The sequence below is a fragment of the Saccopteryx leptura genome, chromosome 4, assembly GCF_036850995.1.
Source record: "Saccopteryx leptura isolate mSacLep1 chromosome 4, mSacLep1_pri_phased_curated, whole genome shotgun sequence".
NCBI lineage: Eukaryota > Metazoa > Chordata > Mammalia > Chiroptera > Emballonuridae > Saccopteryx > Saccopteryx leptura.
Genome location: NC_089506.1, coordinates 218,280,303 through 218,307,380, shown reverse-complemented (window position 1 = coordinate 218,307,380; position 27,078 = coordinate 218,280,303). Strand labels below are relative to the sequence as shown.

The following is a 27,078-nucleotide window of genomic DNA, read 5'->3' as shown; positions in this document are numbered from 1 at the left end:
GCAAGCATGGGAGCATGGAAATGGGCACTAAATATAAAACTCTGTGTGTTTGTGTGCGTGCATGTGCATGTGCGTGCATGCACGTGCGTGTAAGTGTGTAGAACAGCAAACTATTGGCTTCAGGAGATTGGCCGGCATTTGTTGAGAAATGCACAGGGCTAGAGGTCAAGGGAGAATCTGACCTTACCTCTATATTATTGTTTGAATTATTTCACAGCAAGAATGTATCCTATTTTTTTTGTGATTCTTAAAGAGAATGCAAAATAAAAAAGAAAGAAAATAGAGTGTAGTTCTAAAATCATTCGCCTCGGGTCTAACTCCTGACTCAGTGCCTCTGAGAGTGGCAGCTGCTTGCCAAATATTTGTTGAATGAAGAAATGAATGAATGCTTTTGCCATTTTTGGTTCTGTAACTTTGAAATTGCTTCTATACAAGTCTAAGTTTTGTCTGTAAAGGAATAATAAAATGATACCTACCTGACAAAGCCTATTTAGAAAATAAATCGATCCGTTCCACAAATAGCATTTGGTACCTACTTTGTGTCAGGCACCGGTACCAGGCACGGGGAATATATCAGCGCCAAAGACAATGTCGCCATCTTCCCAGAGTTTACGTTCTGGTGGGGGAGTGAGAGGGTGACAGAAACCTAGCGAGGTCTGAGAGGCGGGCAGGGCGCATCCACAGAGCTCTGGGGGCCATGGCAAAGTTTGTGTTTTATTTTCAAGTGTGAAGAAAAGCCATTGAGGCTATTGTCAATAAGGGAAGAAATAAGATTTGGAGAGAATGTAGGGAAAAAGGAACCCTCAAAAAAAGAAAAAAAGGACCCTTCATACACCGCTGGTGGGAATGTAAACTGGTACAGCCACTAAGGAAGATGGCGTGGAGTTTCCTCAGACAGTTAAGACCAGAGCTACCGAATGACACAGTTTCCCTCTTCTGGGTTTCTACACAAAAATTTTGAAAACATGTATTCGTAAAAATACATGTACCTCTATGTCCATTACGGCATTATTCGTGGTGGCCAAGACACGGAGGCAACCAGAGTGTCCTTTAATGGATGATTAGATAAAGATGTGGTGCATATACACAGTGAAACACTACTCTGTCATGAGAAACGATGACATTGCCATTTACGACAACATGGACGGACCTTGCGAGTATCACGCTAAGTGAAATAAGCCAGTTGGGAAAGAATGGTAACCATATGGTTTCACTCATAAGTGGGATATAAAACAGAAAATAACAAATGAACAAACAGCATAAACAAACCCATAAACACAGGTGGGGAAGGATTAAGAGGGAACAGGGTCAAATATATGGTGATGGAAGGAGACTAGACTTTGGGGGGTGAGCACACAATGCAACATACTGATGATGTATCATAGAATTGTACACTTGAAACTCCTATGTTATTAACAAATGTCGCCCCAATAAATTTTATTTTAACAAAGAAAAGCCATTGTAGGATTTGGAGGAGAATGTTGCAAACTTCTTCCATAAAAGTAATAGGTACCCACTGAGAGTTTTTGTTTGTTTTTAGTTGTTTTGAAAGAGAGAGAGAGAGAGAGAGAGAGAGAAGGAAAAAAATGAGAAGCACCAACTTGTAGTTGTTTCACTTTAGTTGTGCATTGATTACTTCTTTCACTTGCCTTGACCAGAAATCAAACCAGTGACCTCGGGCTCAAACCCCTTGCTCAAGCCTGTGACCTTGGGCTCAAAAGATCTCGGCCCGCGCTCAAGTGGACAGCCTCAGTGTCCCAGGTCAATGCTCTATCCACTGTGCCATCACCGGTCAGGCAGTGCTGGAAGGTTTTAAGCAGGGGAGTTTTAAGCTGTGTGGAAATTGGACTGTAATGCATGTGGACCATGTGTGGGTTCAGAACAAGTCACCCCAAGGTATGTCTGGGGCATGCAGATTGTTTTGAGCTAGAGGCTCAAGAGGGACTTCTGCCCCAACTTAACTACCTAGTGGGGGCCTACCCATAATAAGAGATTATTGACGATAAAAAATTTTAACCTACCTAGAGAGAAGAAGAAACTTCTGATTACTAAACACTTGTCCTCTTCATTTATCCTACAACAATGATTTGACCTTTACCTCATCCTTACTCAGAATGTCATAGATATACGTTGTGGATGGAAAAGGGGTGCTGTGATAAATCACAGACTCCCAACTGGGTGGGTCATGGTGGGTCATCCAGCGCCACGCATAGAACAGTTCATCATTGCCTTAGGTGAACTCTGTCCATTTTTTCTGTGCATTGAGACTAACACACTTTAAAAATAACTCTTTCATCCTGCAATCCAATTCCTGCCTTGCATTCTCCCACCTTTATGTAATCTTCCTTACGTTCCCGCCTTTTTTTTTTTTTTTTTTTAAATTTTGAGAGTACATTTATTAACGCTGGGGAGCAGTGAAACAAGGTAGGGCTTAAGATAGAAGAAGCAACCGGAGAGAGTCGAGGCGGGACCGCTTTGGCCGCTAGAAATGTTATGGGGAAGCAGCGAGCCAAAGCGGGGCTGCTGGTGGCTCACTGGAGAGTCAGAGAAGAGGGGCCCCTGGAGACAGGCTGGGGGTGGTGGTGAGCCCAGGACGAGCTTTCGCTGCCCACTGCTCCTCGGTTGCAAGTCTCCTGGGGACCCTTAGAGTTTAGAAGAAAGGAAATTCATTCGAAAAAGAGAGTTGTGCCCTGGCCATTGGCTCAGTGGTAGAGCGTCGGCCTGGCATGCAGGAGTCCCGGGTTCGATTCCCAGCCAGGGCACACAGGAGAGGCGCCCATCTGCTTCTCCACCCCTCCCCCTCTCCTTCCTCTCTGTCTCTCTCTTCCCCTCCCGCAGCCGAAGCTCCATTGGAGCAAAAAGATGGCCCGGGCGCTGGGGATGGCTCCTTGGCCTCTGCCCCAGGCGCTGGAGTGGCTCTGGTCGGGACAGAGCGACCCCCCGGAGGGGCAGAGCATCGCTCCCTGGTGGGCGTGCCGGGTGGAACCCGGTTGGGTCGGGCGCATGCGGGAGTCTGTCTGACTGCCTCCCCGTTTCCAGCTTCAGAAAAATACAAAAAAGAAAGGAAAAAAAAAAAAAAAGAAAAGAAAAAGAGTTGAGTGGGCGTGCCCTCCTTAATTCCAAATGTATAAAAAAAGTTGCAAACTGTCATTCTGAAGAGCATTTTTCTCAGCCTGTTGAGAGCTTGTATCTTCTGTTTGGCTCAAATAAATTGTTATAAAAAGTCTCTACAGGTTTGGATGTTCTTACATTGATGCTCATTTAATCCTCATCCCAACCCAATACGGTAGGTACTAGTATTATTCCCATTTTACAGACGAAGAAATGGAAGGACAGAAAAGGAAGAAACTTGCCCGACATCTCACAGAGACTAGGCGACAGGCCCTGGATCGAGGCTGAGGCCCCCGATGGGATTCACTCACAGAGGTTGGTCTCAGAGTTCCATACACTCACAGAAGCTAATTCATTCTAAACGTGGCACGTTTGTAACCCTTCCAATTTTTTTCACTCCAACGAGCAACTCGAATTCTCAAAAGAGGAAGATGAAGTCCCCTGGGTCTATCTCAGCCCAGAGAGACGCTGTCTAGGTCTGAGATAAGATGAGGCGGGGTGGGAGGGCGTTGCTCCCAGCTGAGGTCCCAGAGGAGGGTGATAGCGTGAGAGAATCAGAAGTTTCTAGCAGGAAGTCAAACTGGTAGGCGGTGGGTATCCAAGAATGCCAGTATGGGGGAGGAAGAAACTTTCCGCTGCCCCCAGGTTCTTCCTGCTGGTCTCATCGTCAAATAGACATGAGGCAAAGAAGTGAGAGAAAATAACCAGATTTAATACATACGTATGTATGGGAACCCAACAGCCAGCAGAGGTTCAGAGACCCCGACATGCTGGAGAAGTTCAGAGATAGAAGAGGGGACCCAGGTACCTAAGAAATGTTGAGCTAGGGAAGTGGTCTGGAGCCCTGGGGGTTCAAAGGGTCACTGCAGGAGGGTAAGAGCAGTTGTTTATTAAGTAAAAGTTTATCCTACCATACAGGTTGGTTGAAAAGGCTATTGATGATCATCTCTCTCTCTCTCTCTCTCTTTTTTTTTTTTTTTTTTATTTTTTTTGTATTTTTCTGAAGTGAGAAGTGGGGAGGCAGACAGACAAACTCCCGCATGTGCCTGACTGGTATCCCCTGGCATGCCCACCAGGGGGCGATGCTCTGCCCATCTGGGGCGTTGCTCCGCTGAAGCGAGAGCCATTCTAGCACCTGAGGTGGAGGCCATGGAGCCATCCTCAGTGCCTGGGCCAACTTTGCTCCAATGGAGCCTTGGCTGCAGGAGGGGAAGAAATAGATAGAGAGGAAGGAGAGGGGGAGGGATGGAGTAGCAGATGGGCGCCTCTCCTGTGTGCCTTGGCCAGGAATTGAACCTGGGACTTCCACACGCCAGGCTGATGCTCTACCGCTGAGCCAACCGGCCAGGGCCGATAATCTCTTATTATAGGCAAGACACCTAATTCAAGTTCTAGGTAGTTAAAAGGAGGGGCAGAAATTTCTCTTGAGCCTGAAGCTAAAACTGCCGTTAGCTCCAAACAGCCCACATACCACATACTCCAGAAGGACATCTTGGGCTGACTCCCGAACCTCCTTGCCAGGCTAAGGAATCGGGGTATTTCTTTCTGATGAAAAGAGGGTGCTCTTGGAAAATTTCTACATTGGAGTCTGTACATTGCACTAAATGAGAAGGAGGGAGGGAGAAAGGAAAAGAGAAAAAAAAAAAGGTGAGTTGGGAGGGAGAGAAAAAGTGTTTAGCCTCTCCCCCAGCAAACACACAGAACTTTTTGCCTATTTCTCTTGCTTTCTGACACTATTCACTGCAGTCCCTTGATCTTCTCACTCCTCAGATGTCCTCAGGATCCTTTCAGAAACAACAGCAATTCCAGTTTTGGGGAAGGCTGAAGGGCAGAGAATTTGTAGTGAATGCCAGAGCCACCAGAAGAAAGACAGAAACAAACAGAAAGGGAAGCTTAACAAGGCCTCCTTTGGGGTCATCTGGTCCAACTTTTCATCATGCATGCATTTATTTATCATTTATTTATTTACTTATTCATTCAGGGAGAGGAGAGGAAGCAGAGATAGACTCCTGCATATGCCTGAAAAGGATTCACCCAGCAAGCCCACTAGGGGCCGATGTTCTGCCCATCTGGGTCACGCTTTGTTGCTCAGCAACAGAGCTCTTCTTAGAGCCTGAGACCAAGGCCATGGAGCTATCCTCGGTGCCCAGAGTTAACTGGCTCCAATGGAGCCATGGCTTCAGAAATGAGAGAGAGAGAGAGAGAGAGAGAGAGAGAGAGAGAGAGAGAGAGAGAGAGAGAGAGAGAGAAGGGGGAGGGGTGGAGAAGCAGATGGACACTCTGTGTGCCCTGACCGGGAATCAAACCTGGGACATGCACACGCCAGGCCCATGCTCTACCACTGAGCCAACCAGCCAGGGCCTCATTTATTTTGGAAGTACCTACTAGGTGTTAGTTACTGCAGATAGGAGTAAAATGTAGCCCTGACCTTACAACAAAGAAGGCACCTGAGGCCCAGAGAGAGACACTAACTTTCCCCAAGTCACACAGCTCAAAACTCTGTGGCCACACTGGGTCTCCAATGCCACAGTTCCCTAGGGACGCTCTTTCCTTCTCCCCAAAACCGAAAGGGTCACAGGAATGCTGGCATCTCCACGACTTGACGGGTCGGAGGGCCTCTATTGCTCCTGTGGCTCAGCTACGAAATGCTACAAAGAACAAGGGCCAGGACCAGCCCAGAAGTGTCGAAGGCAGGGCGGTGAGATCAGACAGGCATTGCCTAGACCAGTGGTTCTCAAAGTGTGCGCCAGGGGGCACTGGTGCGCCCTAGAAGATTTCCAGGTGCACCCTATGGTATTCCAGAGAAATATGTGCCTGTTGGGGACCAAAAAACCAACAGGGTTTTTGGAGTTTAGATTTTGGGGGGACAGAGGTGTGGGGAATTGGCTGTAAGCTGACAGTCTGCCCAAACCCCCACCTCACTTGCCTGATTAGGTTGCAAAAGGCTGTTAAGCTGTGGTGCTGGATTGTTTACACTACCCCCCATGTTCCCCAGAAAGACTGGAGGCAAGTTTCTCCTATCCTTTGTTTGGTGTAAAGTTAAGATAATATGTATGGTGGGGGTTTTCTGCACTCAACACAATTAAGAGTAAAAAGAGAGGGATTCTTCAATGTATTGACGAGGAAATGAGAGTTTGCCTTTCAAATAGATGCCCAAACATTGAAGAAATCGCTAGGACACATCAGGCTCATGTTTCTCATAAACACAAGAATGAAAAAACTTAACACATTCATGCCAGGACCCGCCGAATTTACTAAATCTTACTAAGAATGTATCTGTATATATAAAAAGATAACTTTTTTGTTGCTTTTTTATTTTTTTAACCCCTCTTTTTTACGAATTCTAAAAAGCATAACTTAAAAAATGTAACATAAAAATGTTTTTTAATGTCAGAATAAATTCAATTTTGTTGTATTTATTTCATTTAATTACCATAAAAGCACGCTTGGACTTTATATTATTTTCTTTAATATGTGACTTAATTATTATAACATATTTCTCAGGAACTTGTATATAGTGCGCCTACAATTATTCGCAGGATTTTGAATGCACCCTGACTTCAAAAGGTTTGAGACCCACTGGCCTAGACCCTGACCTCCAACAAGGACCACTCCAGGGCCGATTGCCCTTTCGCGAAGGAAGATTGGCCCTCTGCAGCCGCCGTAGCCCAGCTGAACTATATTTTGCCCACGTGTGTGGTCCAGCTGGACTGACGGAAGTGATCGGAAAATGGCTGGACGAGCAACTGTAGCAGCTCCGCTCTGCTCCGAGCAGTTCGGCTCCCAGGAGGCCCGGAGCTGCTACGCCGCTGCCGACGGGAGCCTGCAGTGGGAGACCTGGAGGCGGCGCTGGTGGGACTTCTCCGCCGCCCTGAAACCCGAAGAACCAGATGGGGGCGGAGGGGCAGCTCCCGCGACCGCCTCGCCCCCTCTCTCGCGTCTCCTGACGGTGTTCCTGCCGCAGGGCTTCCCGGACAGCGTCAGCCCGGACTATCTGCCCTACCAGCTGTGGGATTCCGTGCAGGTCAGCGAGGCGGCCTATAGCCCGGGGCCCGGGGCGGGGGGCAGCGCCGGCCGGCTCTCCCTCCCGTGTATGGACCGCAGACTGAGGCCCAGAGCGGAGCTGTGACAAGGCCCAGGGCCCACACCAAGGAGGGCTGACACGGGAACTTAGACCGCCGTGCTCCTGCACCCACTACTCAGATCATGTTTTTCCTCCTCCAGGCCTTTGCTTCCAGCCTCTCCGGCGCCCTGGCCACCCACGCCGTCTTGCTGGGCATCGGAGTGGGAAACCCAGAGGCCTCTGTTTCAGCTGCCACGGCCACCTGGCTGGTGAAAGGTGAGCTGGGCCCCGGAGCTTGGCCTGTCGCCGCTCTCAGCCCTGCATCGCTGGCCTCCTCTTTTTCCTGCGGCTGAGAAACCCACCCCTCTCCCAGTGTTCTGGGCTCTGGCTCTGGGCTGTGATATGTATGTTTATGGACCTGGGCCCGTTTAGATTGTGGAGCTAAGTCTCCCTCGTGCCGAGAACAGTGCCTTATATCCTGCTAAAGGAAAGACAAAATTCAGCGGAGTAACTGTTTTAAGATTTTCGTTGGCTCTATTCAGTGATTAATTAGCCTCCCACCGCTGGAATACCCCCATCCCGTGTCCCAGCCTTGTAGCACTGTTCAGTCCCTAGTCACCTGGAGCCCGGATCCCTGACCTAAGCGGCCCCTCCCCTTTCCCACTAGGCTCTGTGGAAGACCAGGGTGTGGGAAATTGGTTAGTACTAGAAAAAGAAAAAAAAAAATTAAATTATAGTTGGTCCTAATAGAGGAGGTTCTGGGAAGAACGAAAGGCCTTTTAGGTTCTCGGGGATACTAACAGGTGCTAGAAATAACTGTAGTAATCCTATATTAAATGTGTAGACCGCTTTCTGAGAAACCACTCATAAAAAGTAGAAGCTGCAGTTCGGTGCGGTGCCACCCAGAGGTGGAGGGGAGAGGGAACGGGAGATGCTGGCGTTCGGGTCTGGAGCGCCCTGGGCTCTCCTCACTGCCCTCTGCATTTCCCCGCTCTTCCCAGGGATGGTTTGAGTTAGAGCCTCAGTAAGGCTCATGCTGCCCCTAGCATCTGCCCGGACACGCCTCTAATGAGCCTCCCTGGATCTTTTGGGTAATGAGAAGGCTTCTGCCTGTACCCTTACCATTAAGGCCGAGCTGACTGGCCCAACGTGAGTTACCTCCGGAAAGAAGCTCTCTGATTGCGCATGTCAGTGGAGAAGCAGTAGTGACCTGTGGCTTCTCGTCCTAGTTCGCACAGACAATGTATATTATGTGCCAGTTTTTAAATGTACCGACTCAGTCTCCACAGTAGTTCTAAGATAGGTATTGTCCTTACCTTCAAACCTGCAACTTTGGCATATCAGGACAGTGCTCTAAACCACGGAGCTACCCAGCCAGGACTCGTCTAGGCACGTCTGACCCATCATACAGCTGTGTCTGTCTAGAACAGCGGTTCTCAACCTGTGGGTCGCGACCCCAGCGGGGTCGCCTAAAGCCATCGGAAAATACATAATGCATATCAGGTATTTACATTCCGAATCATAACTGTAGCAAAATTACAGTTATGAAGTAGCCACCAAAATTATTTTTTGGTTTGGGGTCACCGCAACATGAGGAACTGTATTGCGGGGTCACGGCATTAGAAAGGTTGAGAACCACTGGTCTAGAACTTAAACCATAGCAGACTGAGCTCGCGAGGACAGTGACCCAGGTGAATCGGCCATCTTGGTGGCAGGGCCTGTGAAGCCCTGTGGTCCCTCAGACTCTTCCTCATTCTGTGCCAATGCCTCTCTTCCCCAGATTCAACTGGCATGCTGGGCCGCATCGTCTTTGCCTGGTGGAAGGGGTGAGTTTGTCTTCCAGGCCGGAGACTTCTGGCCCCTCCAGCCCAGCGGTCATGTCTATCCCAACTCCTGTCCCCTGCCAGTTTCCAGGGTAGAGCAGTTAGAGCATTAGAGCTAGGGAGTTTTTAGGTGGAGTGCCCAGTGCAGGTGGCTCGCCCAGGGTCACCTAGCAGTGAAGCCACAGAGCCATGGCTACGGCCGGAAGTGCCTGCAAGAGCACTGATGAGCCACTCGCTGCCCGTCATGGGAAACGCAGAGCCACAGCGCTCCGAGCGCCCTCCGTTTGCTTGTTGGAGGAGAGGCCTGAGCAGCCAGCGCTGAGCCCACACGGAGTGACTGGACTGCAGAGGCTGCTGCGCTGGGTCAGACACTTAGCTGGATTCTGCTGAACTGGGTGGGGGGTGGGCTTGAGCAGGCCGTCAGGGTCCCTGTCTCTCATGGGACCAGTGTCACCATGCATCTAGAAGGGCTTGAGGATCTCGTGCTGCCTGTTTTTTCGTCAGGTCACCTCAGGAGTGCTGAGTGTGCGCTGTTAATGGCGCCTGCGAGGTGCAGTGAGACAGTTTATGTGAAGTGCTTAGCGCATGCGTGGCACGTACTATGGGCTCCGTGAGCACCAGCTGCTATTAACTAACTGTGCCTCGCAAGCTCTCTACATATCATCCCTAACCCTGGCAGCAACGGTTTAGAGTAGGGTTGCATGTGCACATTTTACGGATGTGAAGCAAGCCGTGAAGAAGGAAGTGACTCCCCAGGTCCCACAGCTCGTAACTGGTGAGGTGGGGTTTGAACCTAAAGCCTGCACTCCTTCTGCGGTACCGGCTGCTTTCTTGGGCTGAGTCCTCGACCAGGCCCTTGTGTTCCAGTCCTGCCTTTGCCATATATTCCCCCAGGACTTCCCCACGTGAGTCCCATTCCGCACCCGGGGCTGTTCCTTTCCCTCCAGGAGATTTCCAGTCAAGCAAGGGTCAGGGCTAATGCTGCAGATTCCGAGCTGTGCCAGGGACTGCAGCCCCTCCTGCCCCTGGGGCAGTGGTCCCCAGTGTTTCTGCACGGATCAGGGTGGCACTGCCGGGCAGAAGAGGTGGCCATCGTGACGCTGTGTAGCAGAAGTATCCTAGGCCTGGGTGTCAGAACCTGGCTCTTTCTCGTGGCCTGTCCCCTCCACTCCATGCGATCCGGGAGAAGTCATAGCCCTTCTCTGAGCTTGTTGTCCATAAAATGCCAGGGGTTACACTAAATGCAGCGTTTCCCGGTCCACAGTGTGTGGACTTCTTGCCGGGAGCCCTGCAGGCAGGACGAAGGGGAGGGGGACGGCAGAGGTGCCCAGCGATGGCCTCCCTGAGCAGAGGCCGGGCCAGAGGGTGGGGAGCGCCGCAAGACAGTTCATTCCTCGGTGTGTCGTGGGTTAGTAAGGGGAAACACTGACTGACCACTAAAGGTCCTCCCAGCTGATGGTAGCACTCCAGGCAGCAGTGACAGGGTGTCAGGACCGATGTCTGGCTGGGGTGTGGGTCTTCTTGAGCCCTTGGGACCTTACCTTAGCTTAAGGATGGCCTGCATGGCCCATAGGACGTGTTTTCTTCTTAAACCCAAATTGCAAACCAGTCTCTCCTCCCCAACAGGAGCAAACTGGACTGTAACGCCAAGCAGTGGAGGTGAGGAGCTGGGACTGAGGGGGGGAGGGGCGTCTTCTATTACGAAGGCCTCTCACCTCTGACCCCTCACCTCTGATGCCTTTCCCCCAGGCTTATTGCCGACATCCTCAACGATGTCGCCATGTTCCTCGAGATCATGGCCCCTGTATACCCAGTCTGTTTCACCATGACCGTCTGCATGAGCAACCTGGCTAAGGTACCCCCCTCTGGGACACCCCTGTACCCAAGATCCCTGCCTTAGTGGTGCTGTGTGTGGGCTCACTTGGGCCCACGGGGAGCCCAGCCTGGGCTCTGTGTTCAAGGCACTCCTAGAAGAGTGCAAACGCTCAGATGTTTCTGCTCAGCCCCAACCATGCTTTCTGGTCCTTCCGCCAGACAGCTTCTGGTGGCCCAGATCCTCTGGAGCCCTGAGGTCTAGGGCCCCAGCACTGGTGAGGGGGCACTGAGCTGGGAGGTGGGGGGTGCCCCAGCGTCAGCGTCCTGGGACCTGCTCCCTTGCACCTTCCATTCTTTCAGTAGAACGTTTATTGAGTGACCACTACAGGTTTGGCACGGAATAGAGGCCCTCCTATTTTTGAAAGAAAGCCACAGAAAATTAAATAATACAGATCCTCCAGATGAGCAGTGTGGGAGCAGGGGGTTCAGGGAATCTGGCCCAGTAAGGACGTGGAGGAGGTCCTCCCCCGAAAGTGAGTGTGGGTGCGGGGTGGCTGTTCTAAGCAGAAGGAACCGTGTGGATGGGTCAAGGTCCAGCGGCAAGGCCGGGCGCAGCCGGGACGCGGGGAGAGGGCCGGTGGGGCGAAGCGAGCTCCTCGCCTCCGCCAGGCTGCTCACCCTGGCGGTTCCTTTGGGGGCTTCGCCCAGGAGAGGACCCTGAAGCCTCGCAAGGTTCGCCGAACAGTTCGGCCTGTCTCCGCCTCCAGGTTAGGTGTCCGGCACAGACCAAAGACTTAAGAGGAAACTAGGGTCCATCCCGAAGGCCCGTCTCTCCAGCCAGCATCCCCTGGAGGGCGGTTTCTCCACAGGGCGCCACTGACGTGCCCTGTGCGCCGGCTCTCTGTGGCGGGGGAGTTTAGCTGCCCTGGCCCTCACTAAATGCCACGGGCATCTCCACCCGGGACAAACCCCCAGAGGGGGTCCCTGCTGCAGCGGTGGACCAAGGGTGGTGACCTCTGCCACGTGTTAAATTCTGCATCAAAGCCCGCCTCTGGGGCCTCGGTGTCCATAGGAGGGACTAGAGCAGGGCCGTGAACTGCCTCCACCCCCGCCCCTGCCCCCCAAGCCTGTCTAGAGTTCTGGTCTCGGTGACCAGCTCCTCTGTCCCCAGGTACACCAGCCAGCAGTCTGGCTGTCATCCACGCCTTCTCCTCCGCGGCACCTGTCACCCTCAGGAAATGTGCACTCAGTTCTGTTCTCCCTCCTGAAGCTCCAGTCCGTCTCCTCCATCTCCATGTGGCCCGTGCTTCCTGGGTGGTCTCCCTGTTTCCAGTCTCACCCCCTGCAGTCCTCAGAGCAGCCCAATAACGCTTTTACAAGTGGAAATCGAATCAGGTCACTTTCCGGCCTGTTGCTCTTAGGTTAAAGACTTCAACAGGCTTTCAGAGTTCCTTCCGTGTGATCAGGGCCCTACACTTCCTCTACCTGCGTAACTTATTTCTTTTGTGTGTGTCTCTGTGTTTGTGTGTGAGAGAGAAAGACAGGAAGGGAGAGAGATGAGAAGCATCAGTTCGTAGTTGCGGCACCTTAGTTGTTTAATGATTGCTTCTCATATGTGCCTTGACCAGGGTTCTGTAGCTGAGCCAGTGACCCCTTGCTCAAGCCAGCGACCTTGGGCTTTAAGCCAGTGATCTTTGGGCTCAAGCCAGCGACCTTGGGCTTTAAGCCAGTGATCTTTAGGCTCAAGCCAGTGACCATGGGGTCGTGTCTGTGATCCCACACTCAAGCCGGCGACCTCAGAGTTTCAAACCTGGGTGCTCACTGTTCCTGGTCGATGCTCTATCCACTGTGCCACTGCCCCATCAGGCAACAGCTTGTTTCTTTATCGTCTGTGAGTGTGTGAGCTTCCTGAGGCAGGGACTGAGCCCGAATTAAAGCATACCACTGAAATCGTGCCTGACGTCTAATAAAAGAGCTTTGATGACTAGGAGGTGGATGGAGGTGGCGGGGGCCCTCATCAGTTGGCTTTACATCTCAGAGGGAGAGATCCAGGTTCCCTTTGGAGGTCAGGGCCACCCACGTTGGTTCGGAACTGGTCTGGAAGGCTCGGCTCGGCCTCCTCCAGGCCAAGAGGAGAGTGGGTCAGCTACAGGCGGGCAGAATGCAAGCATGAAGTTGGGAACCAGCCTGGGCCCGGAAGCTCGGCAAGGGGGGGTGCAGCCCAAGGAGCAGTTGGGAGGGCAGGGCAGCTCTGGGCTGAGAATGGCCGTTGGGCCTCCCCCGTGGGGGAAGAAGTCGAGTCTCCTGGGGCTGGGTCCGTGGGGTGCAGGGGCAGGCGGAACTTCAGTTCTCTCTCAGCATGAGACCGGAGGCGGGCCTGGCGGAGGCGCACAGTGAGCACTGTGCCGAGGTGGCCTTGGGGCTCTCGCTGGGGGGCTGCCCGCGGCCTGGTTTCCTCTAGCTGCTTGGAGCTGAGGACAGGGCTCGCCCACAGAAGTGCCTGTCCCCACAGCCCGCGGCCACCTTGCCCGTCACTCTCCCCTTTTCCCCGCGCAGTGCATTGTGAGCGTGGCCGGTGGCGCTACTCGGGCCGCCCTGACCGTGCACCAGGCCCGGCGCAACAACATGGCCGACGTGGCGGCCAAGGATGGCAGCCAGGTGAGCAGGTGGGTTGCAGGGATGGCTGCGGGAGCCGGGGGTGCATCGGGCCAGGTCCCAGTCTGGGGTGGGGGCAGCGGCACCCAGTGCTCCCCGGGGTCGGCGTGGGAGACACACCGAAGGAAATGTCGGTGCCCCTGCTCTGACTTTCAGGATAGGGGGTCAGGAGTGAGGGCGCGGGCTCTGGTGGCAGGGAGTCCCAGCTGGTTCCCTTTGCCCGGCCCTCACCCTCACCCTGCCGTAGCCTCACGATCGGGGGTGGATGTCTGATCATGTGAGTTCATGATAGAGTACGTGGGGAGTCAGAAGGGCTCAGCGTGCAAGGTGGCCGGGTTCACGGCCTGGCCGGAGGCATCCACTCAGCAGTTTAGCAGGCCCGACCCGGCCCTGGCCTGACCACGGGAGACGGGCTGAACCCTTCAGGTTTGGGGGGCCTCCTACCCCCGTGCTGAGTGTTTATGTACATTGCATTATTTTTTTTAAGATTGTATTTATTAATTTTTAGGGAGAGGAGAGAGAGAGGCTGAGGGGGGAGGAGCAGGAAGCATTGGCTCGTAGTTGCTTCTCATTTGTGCCTTGACCGGGCAAGCCCGGGGTTTCAAACCGGTGACCTCAGCATTCCAGGTCGACGCTCTATCCACTGCGCCACCACAGGCCAGGCGCACTGAGTTATTAAGCTCACACCAGCCCTAGAAGGAGTGCTGTTGTTATCCCTGTTTACAGAGGGGAAAGTGAGGTCCAGAGCTGTCAGAAAGGGGACGTGGTTTTCTTTGACACTGAAGCAATTTAGAAACCTCTTTTCTCACCTGACCTGTGGTGGCGCTGAGGTCGCTGGTTTCAAACCCCAGGCTTGCCTAGTCCAGGCACATATGAGAAACAACTAAGTTGATGCTTCCTGCTTCTCCCCCTTCTCTCTTCTCTCTCTAAAATCAATAAATAAAACCCTTGAAATAATTTTTATTTAAAAAATAAAGAAACCTCTCCTCTCTAGTTCTACTTTTTTGTCTTTCTCTTACATTGTTTTGCTCAGCTTCTAAATATAATTTTTTTCTTTTTAATTTGATTTTTAGAGAGAGATAGACGGACATCAAGTTGTTGTTCACTTATTTATGTGTTCATTAGGCGATTCTCGTATGTGCCCTGACCAGGGATGGAATCCACAACCTTGGCATATCGGGATGATGCTCCAATCACCTGAGCTACCCGGTCAGGGCCTAGAACTTCATTTTTTTTTTTTAATGAAAACTAACTCTTTTCAATAATAGTAACACAAGCTGTATTTCTTCAATAATAGTAACACAGGCTCTGGCCGGTTGGCTCAGTGGTAGAGTGTCGGCCTGGCATGCAGGAGTCCCAGGTTCGATTCCCGGCCAGGGCACACAGGAGAAGCACCCATCTGCTTCTCCACCCCTCCCCCTCTCCTTCCTCTCTGTCTCTCTCTTCCCCTCCCGCAGCAAGGCTCCATTGGAGCAAAGATGGCCCAGGCGCTGAGGATGGCTCTGTGCCCTCTGCCTCAGGTGCTAGAATGGCTCTGGTTGCAACAGAGCGTCGCCCCTTGGTGGGCAGAGCATTGCCCCCTGGTGGGTGTGCAGGGTGGATCCCGGTCGGGCGCATGCCGGAGTCTGTCTGACTGCCTCCCTGTTTCCAGCTTCAGAAAAATACCAAAAAAAAAAAAAAATAGTAACACAGCTGTAAAATTCACCATGTATTTTATTTGTATGAGCTCATCGAGTCCCTGTCGCTCCCTGTGCAGGAGAGACTCATTGTTGCCATTCTTCCCCTGAGGAAATGAGGCGTGGAGCCACTCAGTCTCCCTAGAGCCCCTTAGAAAGGTCCCTTGGACACATCCGTTCTCTCAGGAACTGGTTGGACTAGTTCTTCCCCATTATCTCTCCCTGGATTCTTAGGGATGAGGAAATAAGTACAACCCATGCCTTGATCGTCAGGGTCTCCCAGTTGTGCCTGTGTCCCTCGTCAGCGCTTTTCCTAACCCTCAGCCCTCCCCCACCCGAGCTGTACTTCCCAAGGCTCCAGGGCTTCCTTGGTCCCCAGAGGCAGTTACCCGGCACGGGCAACCTGGGACATGTCCCTCCCGCAGCGGACACCTGCTTCCTGCTGATGGTGCCTTGTGACCACTCGCTGTGGCTGCTGGATAGGGCTGTTCCCACCTAGGGAAGAGCAGGCCCCTCTGCTCTGAGCTCCCAGGGTTCCCGGTCCTTAGTTCGCTGTCGTGCCCACAGCTTATCCAGGATGGCTGGGCAAGAAAAGCTCTCCATCCTCAGGCCCCCTCTGTGCCAGGGGCAACTCTCCCGGGGTCCCCAGTAGTCAGGGCCACCAGTCCAGACTCCTCGTCCCTATGACGAGCTGGCCGCAGGCGGCCTGGGGGCCTTTCTCCTAGGGTGAGCTCGCCAGGCCATGGGGGATTTAACAGCATTCATTCTCGAGTAAGAGGGTTAGATCTCGTGCCTTTCTTCCTAGGTCATTCCTTGACCCCTTTGCAAAAGTGTCTGTTGGTAACTGCATACCCAAGGGACCAGGGGGAAGTCAGCCTTTTTAACCACCGAAGAAATACTTGCCAGTCTGTGGACATTGACTTGCCTAAGCATAGGGCTGCTCAGATGACTCTTGCAAAACGAAGGAGACATGTTTCGAGGGCATTGTATCTGCCTGGGCAGAGAAGCAGCAAGTATCTTTTAAATGACAGCACACTCACTAAAAATGTTAAAAATTGACTAAGCACCCCGATCAGTACAGGGAGCCGTGGGGGATTTCTGGGGCAGAGAGGACTGTCGGGAAAGGGACTTCAGGATGGCCAGTCTGGCCCGGAGGGGGCCCTCCAACTCCCAACCCCTCTGCCGTTTTCCAGGAGACGCTGGTAAACCTGGTGGGGCTCCTGGTCAGCCTCTTGATGCTTCCCCTGGTGTCAGATTGCCCCAGGTAAGCCGAGAGCCAGCGCAGAGGGACAGAGGCGCCTGCTGGGCGGGGCCCCAGCTCTGCCCCGCCCCTGCCGAACCTCAGCTCTGCCCCGCCCCTGCCGAGCCCCAGCTCTGCCCCGCCCCTGCCGAGCCCCAGCTCTGCCCCGCCCCTGCCGAGCCCCAGCCCTGCCCCGCCCCTGCCGAGCCCCAGCTCTGCCCCGCCCCTGCCGAGCCCCAGCTCTGCCCCGCCCCTGCCGAGCCCCAGCTCTGCCCCGCCCCTGCCGAGCCCCAGCCCTGCCCCGCCCCTGCCGAGCCCCAGCCCTGCCCCGCCCCTGCCGAGCCCCAGCTCTGCCCCGCCCCTGCCGAACCTCAGCTCTGCCCCGCCCCTGCCGAGCCCCAGCTCTGCCCCGCCCCTGCCGAACCTCAGCTCTGCCCCGCCCCTGCCGAGCCCCAGCTCTGCCCCGCCCCTGCCGAGCCCCTCTCTCTCGTTCCAGACTCAGCCTCGGGTGTTTCTTCTTCTTCACTGCCCTCCACATCTACGCCAACTACCGGGCAGTCCGGGCCCTTGTCTTAGAGACCTTGAACAGAGGCCGGCTCTGGCTGGTCCTGAAGCACTTTCTTCAGAGGGGGGAGGTACTGGACCCCACTTCAGCCAATCGGATGGAGCCATTGTGGACAGGTGACTCAACCCCTTGGTCTCAAGTCCTCTGTCTCTCAGTCTGTCCCCCAGCCTGGGCTCCTGACTCCCACTTCCCACAGGTGTCTGGCCGTCTCGGACTCTGTCCCTGTCCTTGGGGGTCCCCCTGCATCGCTTGGTCTCCAGGTACGTAGCAGGGTCTCCCACTCATCACTCCTCCCCACACGTGCGCCTTATTCGTTGGCCCGGCCCCACCCCTGCTCCTGTTCTCACGTCTGCTGAACCGACCTGGGGACAGCGTCACGTGTGAGCACAGCGGGCGTCAGCACGGAGCAGGCATGGAGAACATTTGTTGGAGGAAGAACGGGTGGACGGGGCAGATGGATGTGTAGATGCAGAAGGAAGGGAAGGCGGCCGTAGAGTGTGTGGGCAGTGGCTAAGGGACAGCTGGGAAGTGGGTGAAGGACAGATGAAGAGTGGACAGGATGGGCCCTGGCCGGTTGGCTCAGTGGTAGAGCGTCAGCCTGGTGTGCAGGAGTCCCGGGTTCGAGTCCCGGCCAGGGCACACAGGAGAAGCGCCCATCTGCTTCTCCACCCCTCCCCCTCTCCTTCCTCTCTGTCTCTCTCTTCCCCTCCCGCAGCCAAGGCTCCATTGGAGCAAAGTTGGCCCGGGTGCTGAGGATGGCTCTGTGGCCTCTGCCCCAGGCGATAGAGTGGCTCTGGTTGCAACAGATCATCACCCCAGATGGGCAGAGCATCGCCCCCTGGTGGGCATGTGAGGTGGATCCCGGTCGGGCGCATGTGCGAGTCTGTCTGACTGCCTCCCCGTTTCCAACTTCAGAAAAATACAAAAAAAAAAAGTCGACAGGATGGGTAGCAGGCGGCAGTGCGGCTGACCGGAAGTTGCTCCTGCCTTTGCCTTCCCCTCCCCCACTGTGCTCTCTTCCCTGCAGTGTCTTTGAGCTGCAGCAGCTGGCTGAGGGACACCAGGAACCTTACCTTCTTCACTGGGACTCGTCACGAAGTAAGTGCTGGGTCCTCCCACCCCAAGGTGTGCCCTCCTGGGCTCTCATTCCTTCGGCTCCAGAGCCACACGCCCTGGACAAGCCTGGACGGTCTGGAGTCTAGCTGGTGTCCGGGGGAGCTCTAGACTGAGACGTGATGCACTCAGATTATAGCTGCATGCCCGGTGAGGCTCACTCTGCCCCTCTGGGAAATGGGCTAACAAGACCTGCCTTGTTACCTGCAGCGTTTGTATGAGGATCAAGTAGGATGACTGTAAAAGCACTTGGTACATTGCAGCCCACTTTCTCCAAGACTGGGACCTTTAATCTCGGGACTGCCTGTCCCTCTCAGTCACTTGAGGAAAAGTACTCGAGTTTACTGGTCTGCTGGATGTATGTTAAGAGGTGCTTTCTCTCACCAGCCATTAAAAACATGCAAAATAAACCTGCCCCCGTGAGCTGCTGTGACGTTGCATTTGGAAACTGGGCATTTCCGTCTGGCCAGAGCACTGGGGGGCAGCAGCAGATGGCGCTGGGAAGGAAAGGGTGAGAGGTGGTCTTCCATGCTCCGCCAAGGGCAGGAGTGTTTGGGGAGGTGGCCCTCCCTGGTACCAGTCTGTCCCTGGGTCTCCAGACAAGGTACAGGTCGTGCTGGGCCAGACGGCAGGCCCCGAGGCCATCCTGAGGGCTGCCACACATGCGCTGGTGCTTGCGGCCCTGCGGGAAGACGGGCCCCTCCCAGGAGAACTGCAGGGACTGAGGGACCGCGTCCAGGCCGGTAAGAGCCCCTCAGTCCTGACGGTTGGAGGCTCCGGGGGTGGGGTGGGGAACCGAGAGCCCCTGGTTCTGCACCCCCCGTCCAGGTCCTAAGGAAGAGAGCTGGGTCGTCAAGGAGACACACCAAGTGTTGGACAGGCTATTCCCGACGTTCTTGAAAGGTAACATTCAGGTTCCTTGGCCCCGGGGGCCTTCTCCTCCCTGGGCTCTGCCTGTCCCCTTTTCCTCCGCCTGGGAAGCGGTAGGTCCGGTTCAGCGTCAGTCTGGGCCTGTTTCCCTGTCTGCAGGGTGGAGAGGTTGGGGTGGTCCCCAGGGCTGTCAGTGTTGTCTCTGTAAGTAACCCCACTGGGTAGAGAAGAACCGGGAGGGAGGGGCGGCTCAGAGATGACTGATGCTGATCTTTTTATTCAGCCCCTAGTCCATGTGCTAGCTCAGTGACTTCCTGCTGCAACCAGACGAGGTTTCAGCTTCATGTTAGGCCAGGGATCACCCAGCAGAGGCACGGAAGGCTGAGCAGGCCCTAAAGCCTGTCCCCAGCCTGCGCCGCTCCTTACCCCTCTGTCCAGGGTCAGCCCAGGCCCCTCCCCACAGTCCCCGTAGCACCAACCCCACCCCCCCACCCTATGGCCTCTCCCCAGGACTGCAGGATGGGGGCTGGAAGACCGAAAAGCACCAGCTGGAGGTGGATGAGTGGAGGGCCACGTGGCCCCTGTCTCCAGAAAAGAAGGTTTTGTGAGCAGCGCAGATGCAGGGCCAGATCCCACGGCGCCCGAAGCAAGAACACGTTGGCTACAGCAGCATGGGGGAGGGCAGCTTTATTTCTGTATGCCGGGACTCCTGTGGCGGACTGGGTCCCAGGCAGACGTGGTAGAGGAGGGAAGGGGACTATGGCCTTCCTCCTCCCCTCGGGCCCCTCTCCCTCTCACCATAGCCGGCTCCCCCATCCCTGCTCCTTGTGAGTCTGAGCCCGGCCCTGGCTGTGAATCACGGTCCCAACGTGGTGGGCCTCAGGCATAAAAGCCCCAGAGGAATGTAGCCACGGCCATCATGAGCAGGGCGTTGAAGTTGACCACACGAGCCCAGCTCGGGTCCTCACTGATGTCCTCCAGCTGCCTGGCTGCCTCAGCCGCCTCCTCCTGGGTAGGGGGTGGGGCGCCGCCCGCCCCACCTTTGTTCATGCCGCAGAACCAGAGCAGGCACCGGCGGAACAGGCCTGGTGCCGCGGGCCGGGGCTCTGGAAAAAATGGAAGCCCTGCAGTGAGTCTGCGGGAACCTGGCGCGCCCTGCTCCCTGGCCCCGCCTCCTGGGGCAGCGCCTCACCCTCCACCTCCACTGCGTGCTCGGGGCGCCCATTCTGGACTGGAGGTGAGGCTGGGCCTTCCCGCTCATCGCCGGCGTCCAGGTCCTCCCGCTCCTCCTTGCTGTGCCGGAGACTGAAAACCAGCCGGTGGAGCTGGGGGGAGGGGAGCAGGGGCCAAGTGGGAGTTCGGTTCCCCCACGCCAGACCCTAATGTCTCTTGTTCGCACCGGCAGTTCCGAGCCTCTCTCTGTCCAGCCTGTGCACCTAGCTGAGGCTGGCTCCCTCAAACATGACCCGTGGCTTCCCTTTGGCCTCAGGCTGACCCCAAGCGTCTCAGCTGGGTGTTGAAAGCTCTGTCCGGCAGCAGAACAAGACCGGACCCTTTTGTGGGCTGTCAGGATAGTGCTGTCTCCCGCAGCCACCAGTCATATCCTGTTTTGGGCTCCTAAGGCCATGCCAAGGTTCTGGGGGGACTTGAATCACTTCCCTCATGATCTTCAAGCCGTCTCCCCCATCCCACTTCAAATAAATGTCATTAAATAAAAAATTGTGTTTCTTTGCAAATGCAACTTAAAACTGGACTCCCAGCCTGCCCCCACCAGCCCTCAGTATAGAAAATCGGGTGCTCTCCACTGGTGTTCCCTGGAAGCCGCTGGCAACGGGGTACAGAGGGCTGCACTGGCCCACGTGGTGCCTGTTGAATGCTTGGCCAGAGGCTGACGCTTACGTGCTTGCGCGGGATGGGTGCTGTGCACAGTGAGACCACAAGGGTGAGGAGGCCAGAGCAGACGAAGAGCACGATGGCGAAATAGAGGTAATGCACCCCGCAGAGGAGCGCGGGGCACGCGGACGGGTGAACGCAGCTGCCGGAGCCGAAGGAAAACTCGGGAATAAGGCGCGCCAATCCCATCAGCAGGCCCCCAATCAGTCCCCAGAAGGCTCCCTGTGGGAGTGAGAGAGCGTCAGCTTTCTCCGATGTCCGAGCCCTGCAGCAAGCTCACAACGTGCAGGCGCCCTCACCTTCTCGTTGACGCGAGGCACGAAGAGCGCCAGCACGAAGACTGCGGACACGGGTGGCGCCAGGTAGCTGGACACCGCCTGGATGTAGTCGAAGAGCTGCCCACCCTGTGCCGCCTGCACCACGGGGAGCCAGGCCACCGACACCGCCACGATGAACACCACCCAGAGCCTGCGGTGGGGGGCCGTCAGACCTCACCGAGGACGCTCTCTCCCCAGCCCACCAGTCGGGGCTCCCTGCCCGCCTCCCGGGCTGATTCGTGGAGATGGGGGGGCGTTGGGGGGACTCAGACCGTACCGTCCTACGAGCAGCAGCTCGCTGTCACCTGCGCGAGGCCGCAGGCGCGTGTAGATGTCCATGGTGAAGAGGGTGCTGCTGCTGTTGAAGATGGAAGCCAACGAGGACATCAGCGCGGCCAGCATGACCGCCAGCATGAGTCCGCGCAGACCTGTGACCAGGGGGAGCAGTGAGTCCCGGAAGGCTGCGGGCTTGGCGAAGGGTGACTCCTCCCGAGAGCAGTCTCCTGTGGGCAGGGGGCAACCTGGGGCCCGTCCTCACCATTGGGCATGAGCTTCACGACGAGCCGCGGGTAGGCGATGTTGGAGCAGCCCACCTCGGTGCCGCACACGCGCTTACACACCTCAGGCACCACGCACGCCACTTCGTCTGGGGGAAAGGACACGACACGGCTAGGATGGGGCCTGGTCTGGGGGTTCTAATGGGAGCGAGGTGGGGCCCCTGGCAGGAGGTGGGACTAGATGGCTGAATTCCCAAATCTTGGGACTGTAACAGATATGAGAAAGCAAGCACTTCGATCCTTACACAAGAAAGGGTCTGGATGGGGCACAGGGCTCTTACTCGGGGCGGGGGTGACTCTGTTACCTGGATAAAGAATGCGGCTGATCATTCCTGGCATGACCATGAGGAACATAGGCATCAGCTTCAAGTAGCCGCACAGGATGCAGCCCGCCTTGATGTGGGTCAGGTTCTTCCCCGCCAGGCAGCGCTGCACAATGACCTGTGACAAGGGGACTTCAACTACCTGCGGCCAGTCCCGGACACCCGGCGCCTTCAGGCCTTGCCTCAACTCCCTGCTCGAATCCAGGCCCTGCCTGGCCCAGCGCTCGGCAGTTCCGCTCCATACACAGCCCCTGTTGCTTGGATCCGGCTTTCTCGGGTTTAGCTTCATCCTGGCTGGGTTCCCGCCCCCTCAGACCACGCCCTCGACCCAGCTCCCCTGCGTGGTTTCAGGCTCCACCCACCCACCTTGGCCCCGCCCACATCGGTTCTGGCTGCACCCCAGCCTTACTTGCCACCCAAGCTCTGACCCCGCACCTGGTCGCTGCACCAGTACCAGCCTGAGACGATGGTAAGTCCCAGGAGCAGCGCAGGCCACGGTAGGTCTCCTGTGACAGGATCCCGGAGCAGGTGGTAGGAGTCGGGCCGGGGTTGGTAGCAGGAGCTGGAGATGTTGCCCACAGCTGGGTCCTCGGACACCGTCAGCGACGTCATTGCCCCCAAGTACTTGTCGAAAAGCCCTGAATACCCGCCCACCTCGTGGAAGGCTGTGCGGGCAAGACCGTCAGGGGACCCGGCGCCCACACCACGTCCCTCCCTAGGACCCACATTCCTGAGCCGCGGGATGTCCCAGCTCCCAGAGGGAGAGCCCTGCGACCCTCGACCTCCGCGCCCCTCCCCCATCGGGGCATACCGTAACCCATGAGGATGAAGGCCCCCCCAAGAATGACGAAGGTCTGCACGGTATCCGTGTACATCAGCGCTGCCAGCCCTCCTGCAACGGGCCGGGATCAGTGGGGACAGCCCAGACAGTCTGCTCCTAGTACCGACCGTGTTATTCGAATATGAAAAAGGTGCCCCTTTCCGGAGAACAAATTTCAAAACGATAGCCCATTCTCCAGACTCATGCACTCGGAAAACTGAAGGCAGGACTTGGTGAACAGAATATGGCTGAGCGACGCTCCTGTCACATCTACTGAGCCCGCTTCCTTCCCTAAGCCCCAGCTACGGCCACCTGTCACAGTGTAGACCATGGTGATGCCCAGGAGCGCGATGACAGAGGCATAGATGTTCCAGCCCAGAGCCTGTTGAATGAATACCGCCCCGGAGAACATGTCCACCTTGGGGGAGAAGGAGCGAGCGCGCAGGTCAGAACCCAGAGGCCAGGGAAGAGACCCTGTTCCACCTCTTACCCAGAGACCACAATCGTCTGTGGCCACGTCTTAAAGTGCCCCTCACTTTTCGATGGTCTGGCCTGCCCAGGCCCCACCCACTGTGGCTGCGGCCCCAAACACCCAAGCCGTCCAGCCCCTGCCTCCGTCAGGACCTGACTTCTTGGTCCCTCCCACCCGCTCCAAGGCTTTCTAAAGACCCTTCATTCTCTCCGTGGTCCCGCCCTCCAGGGCCCAGTCCCGCCCGCCGCGCGTGCGCACCGAAATCTTGGTGAAGATGTATAGAAAAAGTGAGAGCACGGACAGGTAGAGGCGAATACGGTGGCCGCCGAAGCGCTTGCGTAGGTACTGCGGCATGGTAATGACGCCCGCGGTCAGGTACACCGGCGCGAAGAGCCAGCCGAGTAACAGCACCACAAACAGCGCCTGCGGGGACCGCGCGACAGCTGCGACCCCTGTCCGAGATCCTGCCGTGAGCACGGCCTCCCCGCCCCCCTCCCCAAAGGGTGTGAAAGACCCTCTGTCCGTGAAGGTGCTTCTTTAAAGGCAAGGTCGTATCTGGGCCCAGAGGACACAAATGCAGAGGATGTCCCTGAGCCCTGGGCATGAAGGGACATGGTCTTCACACTCTCTTGGGCCCTTAACTAGATAGAGCCCTCCTTGCCTCCCAGGCCTTGACCCCAGGCCAGTCCCTCCCAGGATGGTCCCTACCCCCTATCCCCAAGCACATACTTCCAAGCACAGACCCCTCAGCCTGACCCTGGCCTCTCCCGGGAAGGGCTGCTTCTGCTCTGCTCTGCTCTCCAGCCAAGGAAACCATCAAGACTCAGCTCAGAGGCCTCCTCCTCCAGGGAGCCCTGAGCTCAAAGCACTGATCTCCCCAGCTCTCTGAGGCGAGGCGGGTCTCAGTCCCAGAGTTTTGTCTCCCTCCCACTTCCGCAAGGAGCTCTAATTTGGGCCAGAGATCCTCATAGGCCACAACGGCAGAGAGCATCAGAACAAGCAGGTCACTACCTTTGAGGCTGCTCAACCCACTTCAGAGAGGAGAAAATCGAGACCACAGAAGGGAGTGGCTGGTCCAGACTCCCACAGCAAGCCAGGAGCGGGACCTACTCCTACCCTGAAGGCAGTCATCTCCTACATCCCTCAGCCTGCACGCTGGACCTGTGACCCTCACTTGAAGCCCAACCTCACACCATCGGGAAGTTCCACCTCTCGTCTCACTTTCCCCGCTGCCTGGAGCCTCTTTGGGTGTAACCCTCCCAGGGCTTCCCAAGGGGGTGGGGGTTACTGGCGAAAAGGGGGGCCTCACATTCCACTCAAATCCAGCCACAGCCAAGCCGCTTGCAGCGCCAGTTCCTGCCAGGCCCACGAAGTGGCCACTGCCGATGTTGCTGGCGAAGAGAGAGGCCCCGACCTGGGCGCCCAGAGGCGTGGGTGAGTCAGGCTGCTCCTCCGGGCCCCCTCCCACTCCACGACCCGGCCTCTCTCACCGGCCACCACACCATGCTTCGTCCCGCCAGGAAGTAGCCACCCACAGTGCCTCTGTTGGTTCTGCACATGGACTGGGGAGACAGGAGTTGGGGGAGACCTGAGTTCAGGGTACGTCTTTGAACCTCAATTGCCTCCTCAACACATTCCTCAGCCTTGTTTCAGGCTGAAGATTAACTAGGGCTCGGCTCCCTGATGGTTCACAGCCAACCCCGATGACCTCTTCCCAGACACCCAGAGCCACCCAGGCCCAATCTGGTGTCCAACCACCCAAGCCTGAGTGTGGCTAGATGCAGCCTGACTTTCCTGGGGACCTTGGATCAGGTTGATGGGCTTCTTCCGGTCAGCCATGATATAGATAGGGGCACAGAGGCTGTTCCCAAGGAAAATACTAGCCCAATTCAAAGGTAGGAAGACAAAGAATGAGTGTTGGCTAGACCTCCCCTAGAATGAGTTTGATAGCCTCCCCGAGGCTATCACTTCCGTGTGGGGTGGAGGAGCGGGAGAGACTTGGTTGCCCCCCTTCCCACAGCCCCCCGGTTTCTCCCTCAAAGATCTAGGCACCCTGCCCTTAGCGCCACCCGCAGTCTCCCCGAGGTTCTCCGCCATCCCCAGGAAACCTGGCCCCCAGCAACACCCCCTCAATTTCTCACCCACAAGCCGACACCAATGACCAGCAGGAAGTAAGCGGCAATGACCAGGATGTCAGCAGGGTTGTCGATTAAGACCCTCTGCTCCCCCGGCCCTGGCGCCAAGCCTGCCTCTGCGTGCTCCTCCATTCTGTCCAGGATCTGCCCCTCAAGGGGACTAGCCCCTGGGCTCTCCCGAGAGAGGGATTAATGGTTACCTCAGGTGCAACCAGCTGACGAATCGCCTAGCGCTTGTCCCCCCTCCCCGGCTTTGTTTAGCTGAATCAGGTCTCATCAAGGCTGAAGGCTGGTCCCGGGAAGGTGGATCCTTTCCAGTTCAGGAACGCTCCCTCTAGGGCCTTAGCCCATACCCCTTCCTCGGTGCCTCAAGCTCATAATCACTTCACACACCCCCCCTAAAAATGCCTACTCTTCAGCCTTGACCTAGGGAGACTGGCTGAGCCAGCCCCCCTGGTTCTGACTGACCCAGAGGGAGGGATCACTTTCAAAATCTGACATTGTTGGCCCTGGCCGGTTGGCTCAGCGGTAGAGCGTCGGCCTGGCGTGCGGGGGACCCAAGTTCGATTCCCGGCCAGGGCACACAGGAGAAGCGCCCATTTGCTTCTCCACCCCCCCCCCTCCTTACTCTCTGTCTCTCTCTTCCCCTCCCGCAGCCAAGGCTCCATTGGAGCAAAGATGGCCCAGGCGCTGGGGATGGCTCCTTGGCCTCTGCCCCAGGCGCTAGAGTGGCTCTGGTCGCGTCAGAGCGACGCCCCGGAGGGGCAGAGCATCGCCCCTTGGTGGGCAGAGCGTCGCCCCTGGTGGGTGTGCCGGGTGGATCCTGGTTGGGCGCATGCGGGAGTCTGACTGTCTCTCCCCGTTTCCAGCTTCAGAAAAAAAGAAAAAAAAATCTGACATTGTCACTCCCTGCTCAGAAACCCTCCATACCTCCCCATCATCCTCAGAGGGTAGAAGCTCCCCAGCCTGAGGGCCAAGGCCTGCCATGCCCCAAGCCCGGCCCACCCTTTCTCTCGCTCCTGTACCACATCTAGAGTGTCTTCCCATTTCCTTCCTACTCCTTTGCCCCACCCAGATCGTATATTTTTATACCCCTAAACTGTTGCAAGGTTGTGCCTTATGCTTAGAGTGCCTCCCAAACAGCCAACTCCTACTCAGCCTTCAGTGCCCAGTTCGTGTTACCCCTTCAAGAAAGACTTCTTCGACTTTTCTGATACAGTTCCAAGCACATTGCGTGGCCCTTGTCTGAGTTCGGCTCTGTTGCCCCCACAGGCGAGGGCCTCCCCAAGAGCTGGAAATGATCTGATTCACCCCTGGAATTCTGTTGCTTAGCACAGGGCTGGATACAAGAAGGGAGAGAGGGTTGATGGACAGCTGTACCTCTCGCTTCTTCTAGAACTGACCAGGGTTGGATGTCTGACTGTGGTAGGTGGGTTCACTCCTGAGATGGGGTAGAGAGAACACTATTCTAGGGGAATATAATGAGTTCTATGTAAGGAGGGCCTTAAAAAGCAGTCCCCACAATAAGACCTGGAGAGCAAGGGCTTTCCTGGGGAGGTGATCCCAATAAGGACCGTGAAGGAGAGAGGAAGTGAGACAAAGAAAGAAGAAAAGCCAATAAAAGGTGTGT

The 27,078-nt window shown here is 55.9% G+C and overlaps 2 protein-coding genes across 5 annotated transcripts; one reads left to right on the top strand and one right to left on the bottom strand.

Annotated features, from left to right (window-relative positions):
- The first annotated feature begins 6,813 nt into the window (after nt 1-6,813).
- Nucleotides 6,814-19,568, top strand: RUSF1 (RUS family member 1). Its single transcript, XM_066383352.1, has 13 exons — nt 6,814-7,135; nt 7,336-7,450; nt 8,955-9,000; nt 10,624-10,656; nt 10,747-10,852; nt 13,369-13,470; nt 16,337-16,407; nt 16,880-17,064; nt 17,145-17,208; nt 17,976-18,046; nt 18,661-18,804; nt 18,890-18,964; nt 19,442-19,568. Exons 1-13 carry the CDS (start codon nt 6,842-6,844, stop codon nt 19,537-19,539), a joined length of 1,404 nt encoding a protein of 467 aa, XP_066239449.1. The 5' UTR covers nt 6,814-6,841; the 3' UTR covers nt 19,540-19,568.
- Nucleotides 19,569-19,602: 34 nt separating this feature from the next.
- Nucleotides 19,603-25,611, bottom strand: SLC5A2 (solute carrier family 5 member 2). 4 transcript variants are annotated; one of them, XM_066383349.1, is made up of 14 exons: nt 25,455-25,610; nt 24,804-24,875; nt 24,623-24,727; nt 23,572-23,736; nt 23,154-23,259; nt 22,833-22,913; nt 22,457-22,527; nt 22,004-22,139; nt 21,680-21,787; nt 21,419-21,569; nt 21,124-21,292; nt 20,831-21,046; nt 20,124-20,256; nt 19,603-20,037 (listed from the first exon to the last, which is right to left on the bottom strand). In XM_066383349.1, the coding sequence occupies exons 1-14, from the start codon at nt 25,578-25,580 to the stop codon at nt 19,811-19,813; spliced, it is 1,866 nt and encodes a 621-aa protein (XP_066239446.1). In that variant the 5' UTR covers nt 25,581-25,610; the 3' UTR covers nt 19,603-19,810. The 4 variants fall into 4 exon arrangements, with proteins under 4 accessions (XP_066239446.1, XP_066239444.1, XP_066239447.1 ...); XM_066383347.1 differs by having other exon boundaries at nt 22,457-22,686; nt 25,455-25,609; XM_066383350.1 differs by lacking the exon at nt 23,572-23,736 and having other exon boundaries at nt 22,457-22,686; nt 25,455-25,611.
- Nucleotides 25,612-27,078: the final 1,467 nt, after the last annotated feature.